General features: G+C 39.8%; 1 protein-coding gene across 1 annotated transcript in view; it reads left to right on the forward strand.

Annotated features, from left to right (window-relative positions):
- KCMF1 (potassium channel modulatory factor 1) overlaps positions 1-10359 on the forward strand; it is a 91120-nt gene that overhangs the window by 75505 nt on the left and 5256 nt on the right. The window contains exons 4-6 of the mRNA XM_011965663.1: positions 2699-2800; positions 5241-5415; positions 8468-8750. Coding sequence (XP_011821053.1) covers positions 2699-2800; positions 5241-5415; positions 8468-8750 — 560 coding nt within the window. The remainder of the gene's footprint in view (positions 1-2698; positions 2801-5240; positions 5416-8467; positions 8751-10359) is intronic.

The following is a 10359-nucleotide window of genomic DNA, read 5'->3' on the forward strand; positions in this document are numbered from 1 at the left end:
GGGTTCAAGTGATTCTCCTGCCTCAGCCTCCTGAGTAGCTGGGATTACAGGCATGTGCCACCACACCCAGCTCATTTTTGTATTTTTTAGTAGAGATGGGGTTTCACCACGTTGGTCAGGCTGGTCTTGAACTCCTGACATCGTGATCCACCCGCCTCAGCCTCCCAGAGTGCTGGGATTACAGGCATGAGCCACCACGCCTTGCCTAGCCTCTTGATTTTCTATGCTAGCTGTCAACCTGGGTGATCCTCCCGCCATAGTAATTTCTTATCCTCAGTAATTCTTTATCCCTAGACGTTACGGAATTTTGGTTGGTTGATTGGTTGGTTTTATATTATTTCTCTATGAATGAAGCAGTTCTGAATACCTTCATCCTGCCATCTTAACATAGTTACTCCAGTGAAATAAAAAAAATTTTGAGTATAGAACCAAAGTCAATACACAATAAGGAAGGATCTTGGCTTTATTTTATATCCTCCTCTCAAAGGTACTTTTCTACTTGTTAAATTATCTATCTTATTAGGACATTCTTAGTACATTTGGTATCTCTGCTTCCCATTCTGTTTTCCTTCTAGGAATTTATATCCTTATGGAGACTTTTCTCATCTGCCAACATTTTTATGTCCCCTCAAGTACTGAAGCCTCTGCAGCAATCTCTGGATAGCTCAAGTTGTTTATAGATTTTACCCGAAGGCCAATATAAAGGAAGGTATCTTAGAAGAAAGATGCCTTTTCCTTTTAGTGGTTATTTTCTCTTTAAATAAAAATCTTATACAGCCTTATAATATTGTAATAAGACTATAACCCAGCACTTGTTAACTTTTTCAAAATGATGAGTCTCTGAGGTAGCTTGTTTTATTTTTAAATAACTGGAACATTTTTTCTGTTTCTCCAAACATTGCTGGTCTTTTTTTTTTTTTTTTTTTTTTTTAAAGCAAATCTGTCTGGAGTTTAAAACCAAAGACAAATCATACTGTGCTGCATCTCTCAAAGAGTTTACAGTTTAGCTAGGTAAGACCAGAAGCACATGAAAAGTAAAATAGGTATATCAGACATAACCAGGTAATGTCAGAGTACAGGAATGGTACAGATAGTAGAAGTTAAATTCCTAGTAAAGAGAGAGTGGATAATCTGTAAACTTGTGACACATACAGCTACTTTACTGACAGAGGAAAGAATCTGACCACCTTCCTGGCATCTTTTAAGAAAGGCATAGACAGGTCTATCTACTTCTTTTTCTCATTTGCCTCATCACATTCCATTGTGACCTCTCTAGTTCTTTTGCACACTGTCATACTTAAATGTTATTTCTCATGAACATATTTAGGTTTTCCTGAGGATATTTCTCAGAGTCCTGAGTCACATAATCAGGACAGCTGATTAGGCATAAGAGAGACTGATACCAAATCAGAGTTGAACTCTCAGGGGACTTCTGCTGTCTAGTTGTTAGACGATGGAAAGTTATGTTTGTTTGGGCTCCAGGAATCAGAGCAGTTTGTTTTCCCTCCATACCCCAGGATTGTCCTTCCAAGTCTCACCTTTCGCATCTCCCCTCATCTCTAGCACTACCACCTACTCCCAGTGTGCTGTCAGCAGATAATAAGGCTGACCAATTGCCTAGATTTTGCCTAGGTGAAAGAATTTTGGCTCAAGTACTAGCAAGATGAATCACGTATCCTGTCTTTAACCTTCTTATTTATTTATAAAGACACAAGTCTACCACTTGAACTGTGCACTTCCTGGGGCTCCCTTTGGTCATGCCCCTTGCTTCAGACCTTTCTTCTTGGCGCTGTTCTTTAAGATTGAAATTGTTCATACTTCAAGGCTTGGCTACCATTGTTAGAACATTATCTGCCCATTTGAATTTCGGAAGAGTAAGGGCCTTTCCTCTTTAAAAAGTTCCTCATTCTTTCTATCCTTCCCCTCTCCTTCCCTGTTTCACCAATTCTGTTAACTATAGACACCGCCTTCCCAACCTGTCACCCACTCCCCAAACCGTGACTGTGTACACATCATTTTATTCCTACTTTCTCCTGTCTCTTGCCAAAAGGCCCATGGAAAGTTGAGCTTCTACTCCTTGAGCCTGACCTGGTTACAAGCTTATGGCCTACCACCCATTTCTTTGGAAAATAAGGTTAAAAAATTGACTTCCATACAATATGCCCCTTGGAAGTCACATTCATAAATTTATAAACCACATTTGCATATTATTAGTAATCATAATCTGTCTTACATTCAACATATCTGTTGAATGTTTGCACAGTTGCATTTAATCAGACCTCTGCTGTCTTATTTGGGAATTGTCTCTCAAGTATAGCTTACTTTGGAGAAGTGTGCCATAGGCTTGTATCTGTCTTTACCATTCAAGACTGGACTTAAACATAAATGTGCACTAAATAGCATATTTTTAAAGTCTTTTTAATGGAAACTATTTTGCTAGGCCATACGAATGAATCAGGCAGGCTGTTAGAAGGCCCTGCCAGAGATCAAGTTTGGTGTGTCTGAAACTGTTGTGTTCGACCCTGAGGGACCTTGTGTGAACAGTTCTTGCTTAGGCTTCTACTGGTTTTCACTAATTCAGGATCTGCTGAGTTTTTTATGGTTAAAACTTGATAATAGTAAAACAACAGAATACTCGTCCGGAAAGATGTCTTATTGACATTCATTTATTAAGCTGCTTTCTTTACTTCCATTTCAGATTTGTCCAATATGTGCAGCGTTACCTGGAGGCGATCCTAATCATGTCACGGATGACTTTGCAGCTCATCTTACACTTGAACACAGAGCCCCTAGAGATTTAATATCCTTTTAAGAGATGACAAGGAAAAGAGTTGTTTGTAATGTTTGTCATTTTGATTTTTTGTTTTGGAGACAGGATCTCGCTGTGTCGACCTGGCTGGTCTCAAACTCCTGAGCTCAAGTGATCGTCCTGCTTCAGTCTCTTGAGTAGCTGGGACTATAGGCACACAAGTGCCACTGCATCCAGCTTGTCATTTTGATTATTTTTAAGGATAATATCCCCCAGAAGAGGAAAAGTAATCTCCAAATTATTTTTACTTATTTGAACTTTTCCTAGAAGTGACTCAGTGTTGAGATGCAATTGATTTCTCTTTTTATATACTATCACTGTTGCATGAACCATTTTCACTAAGTGAAAGTTGACTTGTCCTTCATCTTTAGTTCACTATAATTAGATTTTTTTAAGGCAGTTTGACCAGATTATGTCTTCCAGGATGGCATTTTCATACAAAAGCGGAAAATGTTAATCCAAATTAAAATTTAATTAGTTAAATATGAAGAGGCATTATTTGCTTTCCCTCTCTGTTCCTCTGCTGCCTTACCCTGTTGTGGCTGTGGTGTGGTGAGATGGTGGGGGCAGGTGTGCATCTTAGTGTTCCTTTCCTTTTTGGGGTCTCCTTCTCCAAAGAGAGCCATTTCCTGCCCAGTTCCTAAGTAGGATAGCGTAAGGTCAGCTCTAGCTTTACATTTCCTTTCCTGCTTTTCTTTTTTTTTTTTTTTTTTGAGTCTGAGTCTCACTCTGTCGGCCAGGCTGGAGTGCAATGGCACGATCTTCAGCTCATTGCAACCTCCACCTCCTGGGTTCAAGCAATTCTCCTGCCTCGGCCTCCCAAGAAGCTGAGATTACAGGTGCCCGCCACCATGCCCAGCTAATTTTTGTATTTTTAGTAGAGATGGGGTTTCACCATATTGGCCAGGCCAGTCTCTTGGCCAATCTGGTCTCGAACTCCTGACCGCCCGCCTTGGCTTCCCAAAGTTCTGGGATTACAGGCATGAGCCACTGCGCCTGGCCAGTTTTTGTATTTTTTTTTTAGTAGGGATGGGGTTTCACCATATTGGCCAGGCTGGTCTTGAACTCCTGACCTCAGTGATCCGCCCACCTCGGCCTCCCAAAGTGTTGGGATTATAGGTGTGAGCTGCCACGCCCAGCCTCCTGATTTTATTTCTTTCATTTCCTTCCTTATCTCTCAACAGTTGCTGGCAGTGTTGCCTGAGATTACTGGCCTACCAGAGCGATTAATTTTGTGGTCTTTGCTTCTGGTTTCAGGTTATGAATTGTTCGTCTAAAACTGTCACCAGCTGGGTACAGTGGCTCATGCCTATACTCTCAGCACTTTGAAAGGCCAAGGTGGGAGGATCACTTGAGCCTAGAAGTTCGAAACCAGCCTGGACAACATAGGAAGACCCCGTCTCTACCAAAATAATGAGCTGGCCATGGTGGCACACACCTGTGGTCCCAGCTACTCAAGAGGCTGAAGTAGAAGGATGGCTTGAGCCCATGAGCTCAAGGCTGCAGTAAGCTATGGTTGTACCACTGCACTTCAGCCTGGCAACAAAGTGAGACCCTGTCTCAAAATACATATATGTATAAAATCATAATATATAAATTATCAAATATATAAATATGATCGTATCACTTTCTCTAAAACCCAAACCATCCTTATTAATATGATGGAACACTGCATGTACAGTGACACCTGAAGGCCTCCTGGAGCTGCCCATCTGGTCCTTAAATAACTCCAGAACCATCAGCTGAAAAACTGAGAAGCCAGCAAAAAAATGAATCTGCATTATAAAGCTGGTCTGTTTGGTGCTTTAAAGGAAAAATCTCTTCTATATGATCTGGCCTCCCCCACCTCTTATTTGCCTTTGTGGAAACGTAGGGTTGTCTTCATGAGTTTTGACAGCTATTTGCGACTCAGGACCTTTTTCAGTTTGACTCAAACTCAGCTATGTAAGATGGTTGAGGCTGCTGGGAATTTGACTTCGTGATAAATGTCATGTTAATCTGTCTGTGTGTCTTACACAAGAAATGCAAATCTGTTTTCTGCTTAGCAGCAGCATTGAAAAGAAGCTTGAAGACAGATTAAAACTAATAATCCAAAAGGAATCTTTGATCTGCTGAATATAAATTCAATATTGTTCCTTTTTCATTATAGGTGGTATTTGAGATTTCATGAGCTATATAGAGAAGCTTTCTTACCTCACACAGCCAATACACACACACACACTCACATGTTGCCTTATATTTGAGTGTTTTTTTAGGGTTAATAGCCCTCCCTCATAGATAGAGTTGGGACATTTGCACTTTTAAGTTAAATGTACTGTTTTTAAATGCTTACAATTCAGGAAGTCTTTATATCTGTCTAGCAAGGGCTCAAGTGATTTTTTTTCTTTCTTTCTGTGAAATATTTTCATTTTTTTCTTAACTTTTGGGTTATGATGAATCGAGTGGTGTTCGACATGTACGTAGAATGTTTCACCCTGGCCGGGGATTAGGAGGTCCTCGTGCTCGTAGATCAAACATGCACTTTACTAGCAGTTCTACTGGTGGACTTTCTTCTTCTCAAAGTTCATATTCTCCAAGCAATAGGGAAGCCATGGATCCTATAGCTGGTAAGTTAGTTTCACATTAATAAGGGAAATGGCAGGGGAAGGAGGAGCTCCTTTTAAAACTTTCTGTGATGCCAGGTGCGGTGGCTCACACTCTGGGAGGCTGGAGCGGGTGGATCACTTGAGGCCAGGAATTCAAGACCAACCTGGCCAACATGGCCAAACTCCATCTCTACTAAAAATACAAAAATCAGCCAGATGTGGTGGTGGGCGCCTGTAATCGCAGCTACTCAGGAGGCTGAGGCATGAGAATCACTCAAGGCTGGGAGGTGGAGGTTCCAGGGAGCCGAGCTCGCACCACTGCACTCCAGCCTAGGTGATAGAGTGAGACCCTGTCTTAAAAAAAAAAAAAAAATTGTGAGATTTTTGTAGCCTCACCTCTCTGATCATAAGCCATGTTCCTTCACAAAATTGCCAAATACTTTAAAAGTGTAAAATGTGTTCAAAGCAGATACTTAACATAAAGTAATTCATACTCTTCTGGTATCACTTAAGTCCAGTAGTCCCCCTCTCATATGTGGTTTTGCTTTCCTGGGTTTCAGTTACCCATAAGCAACTACAGTCAAAAAATAGGTGAGTACAGGACAGTAAGATACTTTGAGAGGGAGAGAGACCACATCACATAACTTTCATGGTATATTTTTAGATTTACTCTCTTTTGTTGTGAATCTCATACTGTGCCTAATTTATAAATTAAACTTGAGCACAACAGATAAGTATATATAGGAAAAAACATAGAGGGTTCTGTGTTATCCAGATGCCAATTTCAGCCATTCACTGGGGGTCTTGGAACATGTCTCCTACAGGTAAAGGGAGTGGGAGACTTCTGTTCTCAGAGACATAAGATGATAAAAAATGGTTTTATGTTGTATTTGTGGCCTCTATTGAAGCCCAAGGAAATCATAAAAGATTTCAGTTTGAATACCTCCAAAATTTCATGGTTAAACCTCCATAAGTACACATAACAAATGTCCAAAGCACATTTGAAATTAAGGTTTTATAAGACATAGCTAACATTTTTAAGAACATGTTATCTGTAAAATTCTATCACAGATTTATGCCTATCTCAGGTGTTGTGCAGGGCGCCTCATGGCTTCCAGGTACACATTCCACCACATGGACACATTTCAGAACTGTTATCTATAGCTAATTGACAAGACTAAAAAATTAAGCTCTTCTCATGGAAGAAAGGAAAGTAAGACTTAATGTCCTGATCTTGATTTGAGAACTATATTGTTGTAGAACATACTGAAAGGTACATGTTTAATAGCTTGGGGAAAATCTTAAAAAAAAACAAAAACAAAAATACACAGTTTTTGAACCTGGCCATGTCACTGGGTCTAGTACATGACAAACCTGGGAAGTTGGTAGCAGAACACAGGGTCAGAATAAAATATAAGAAATCACTGTAGCCTGACAATCTGCAAGACACACCAAGCAGACAAGTGGTAAGACTGTGGGACGTGTGCACACATTTAAAGCAACAATTCTGAAATGTGTCCATGTAGTGAAGTGCGCACCTACCTGGAAGCCATGAGGTGCCCTGCAGAACACCTGAAACACTGGTAAGTGTAAATCTGTAATAGAAACTGAGAACATCAGAGCTAAATGACAACTTAGGAACACAAAGGAGGAGACAGCAGACACTGGGGAAGGGTGGGAAGAGAGAGAGGAGCAGAAAGATAACTGTTAGGTACTGGACTTAATTGGGTACTGCATGATGTAATAATATGTATGACAAACCCCCGTGATGTGTTTAACTGTGTAACAGACCTTCACATGTACCCCCAAATCTAAAATAAAAATTTAAAAAAGAAAAAGAAACCTAAGAATAATTTTACACCTATCATGTTATTAAAAAGTTAGATATACCATATAAAATTTTAATTCCAAATGTGCTTTGAACATTTGGGTGTGCAACAACAAAAACAAGCCTAACAAACTGAGTTTGGGGGATTTAAAAAATATTTCTTCATCCAAAGGGAATATTTACCTGCTATTTTGGTGGCAGACACTAAAAATTAAAGTAGTTTCTGAGAGCAGAATTCAAATTTGAGAAATTTTCACTTGTTTTTTTTCTGTCAGTGAAAATTAGTTTATTTTAGTGATAGACTGTATATTCCATGAAAGAGTGGTGTAAGAGTGCTATCAAAAGCCTGGGATAAAGCGACAGTGAAGAAGAAAACAGAAACTGTTAATGAGTTTTAATGATAGAGTTTTTGCTGGCCTAAGAGTGTGTGCAAGGCAATCATCGGTTCCCTATAAGCGAGGTAGACCCTCCACTTGGAAGAAGGCATTTCACTGCACCTTACGTAGATGAGGGTGCAGGGACAAAGGTCTACACCTCTCTTAATGAGTACAGCCTTATGGACACAAGACAGTCTGGATCATAACAGGCCACTGAGTACGCTGTACAGTCAGATGCAACAGGTTCTTAGGAGCCTTGCTGAGCACTGCTAGTGGTACCTACTGCAGTGGTACTCTGAAACAGCAGTACCAAAAGGTACTAGAGGGAGAAGGCAGAGGCGAGTGTTCAAGGGCCACTATCAGAAATGATCCAGGCCTCTTGGACTAAATCCTAATAATTCATTCAGTCATTCAGTAAATGTTTGAATTCCTGCTCTATCAGGCCCTGTTCTGAGAGCTGGGAATATAGTCAACAGTAGACCTCATCCCTGCTTCCATGAAACACATATTGAGAAAGCTTATATTACAATTGGGCCCGCAGATAAACCACTTCATTAAATACTAAGAGAAAGCTTAACTAAATTAGTCTATTATGCAGATAATTTTAAAGACAATTTAAGTTTTACTGAAAGCAAACATAGTTGGGTCTGGGTCGATATTCGTATGCATTTGCATTCTCTGTACACAGTAACTCCTGCCTCCAGGAGGCATTCTAGAAGGTATTCAGCTCTTAACTGAAACTCTATGCTGCTGTGGTTACCTACCTGTTCACAATGCTTTTGATGTTGTTCCAGTGAAAGAGTGATCTGTAGCGTTTTGTTTTCCTCAGTATTAAGCAGACATTAATTGTCTTCATTTCCATTGGCAGAGCTTTTATCTCAGTTATCAGGAGTGAGACGTTCTGCAGGAGGACAACTTAATTCCTCTGGCCCTTCCGCTTCTCAGTTACAACAACTGCAGATGCAGCTGCAGCTAGAACGGCAGCATGCCCAGGCAGCACGGCAACAACTGGAGACCGCACGCAACGCAACCCGGCGTACTAACACAAGCAGTGTCACCACTACAATCACACAATCCACAGCAACAACCAACATAGCTAATACAGAAAGCAGTCAGCAGACTCTCCAGAATTCCCAGTTTCTTTTAACAAGGTAGCTCATTTGTTAATAGAATTTTGTTTGGGAAGTAGTATTTTATTGCCACTACAGTCTGGAATTATCTTTTCTCTTTTGTGCATATATATTTCTTTAAAATTCTGTGTTTGATTAAAACTCACAAATCTCTGATTAAAACTGCATATTCAGTATTTCCCGAAGAATGTGAACCATAGTAATTCTTTTAGATAAATTAAGAATACTGGGCCAGACCCAGTGGCTCACACCTGTAATCCCACCACTTTGGGAGGCCAAGGCAAGCATATTGCCAGAGCCCAGGAGTTCCAAACCACCCTGGGCAACATGGTGAAATCTTATCTCTACAAAAATTAGCCAGGTGTGATGGTGCACACCTGTGGTCCCTGCTACTTAGGAGGCTGAGGCGGGAGGATTGTTTGAGCCCTGCAGGCAGAGGTTGCAGTAGCCAAGATTATGCCATTCATTCCAGCCTGGGTGACAGAGTGAGACCCTGTCTCTAAAATAAAATAACTGGTCTTCTTGTTCTCAAGGTATATATCATCATATAATATGAATTGTTTTGCCATAGTACCCATAAAACATTAAACACTATATCATTATATATATATATGGTTCATATTAGGTGCATTTATCATAATTAACATTGCTTTTTATTGCCAGTTTTAATCTACTGTGAAATATTAAAAGGTATAAGAAGGATTTCATAATACAGTGACAGTTTTCTCCTATGAATTTCTAAAAAAGCTAGATTTAAATTTTCATGGTTGGCACACAAAAGTAACTGTTAAAAAAAATGACTTCCCATGGTATAAATAATATTCAGTACAACAGTAAACTACTCTACTGGATGGAGTTCCTGTTCGCTTCTGAAACTGTTAGCAACTGTATGTATTTGTCTGCCAGAACTTCATAGGCATTTTATGTGACTTTCAGGAACATAAAGAATTTTAAAAAGAACAATGATGAGTGGAGACTTAGCCTCAACAGATAATGAACCTGGACTAATTTGGGCTTTTAAGGGAGCAGAGAGGAATATAAAGAAAGAACTGTAAAATGAAGAATAGAGTTTGTGTAATACATCATTATCTCCAAAATGCAGTGTGTATGACAATTCATTGGGATGTTAGAAGAAAATATTATAATTTCTACTTACATTTCTTTTATCTCATACTCTGTTAATCCAGTGGTGCATGTGTATAGTTATAAATAACATAGTGTGGGTGCAGAATAAAAAATGCTTGAAAATCCCTGGACTAGAGCCCCAGCTTTGCCACTTGCAAGTTTTGGACCTCAGGCAAGTCATTCCACTCCTCCAAACCTCAATTTTATCATCAGTATCCCAGAAGTTTTGCCTCTAGAGAGAGAATTATTTTGAGGATGAAATGGAATACTGGTATGTGTATGGTCTGGCTCAGTATCTGCCCTATAGTAAAGGCCCAATTAATGGTATTCATTATTATTTGTTATGAAACCAAGAAAAAAAATGTAAATGGGTAATTTACCTTTGAATTACCTCTGCTAGGTCAGGAACTGTGCCTGGTTATTAGCAGATAATGCTGCTTTAATGTAAGAGAACCACAGGGCCACAGATGGAGCTACCTGCTGCCATGTAGCCTTACCTATAGGG

This window comes from Mandrillus leucophaeus, unplaced genomic scaffold (genome assembly GCF_000951045.1).
Source record: "Mandrillus leucophaeus isolate KB7577 unplaced genomic scaffold, Mleu.le_1.0 Scaffold1184, whole genome shotgun sequence".
NCBI lineage: Eukaryota > Metazoa > Chordata > Mammalia > Primates > Cercopithecidae > Mandrillus > Mandrillus leucophaeus.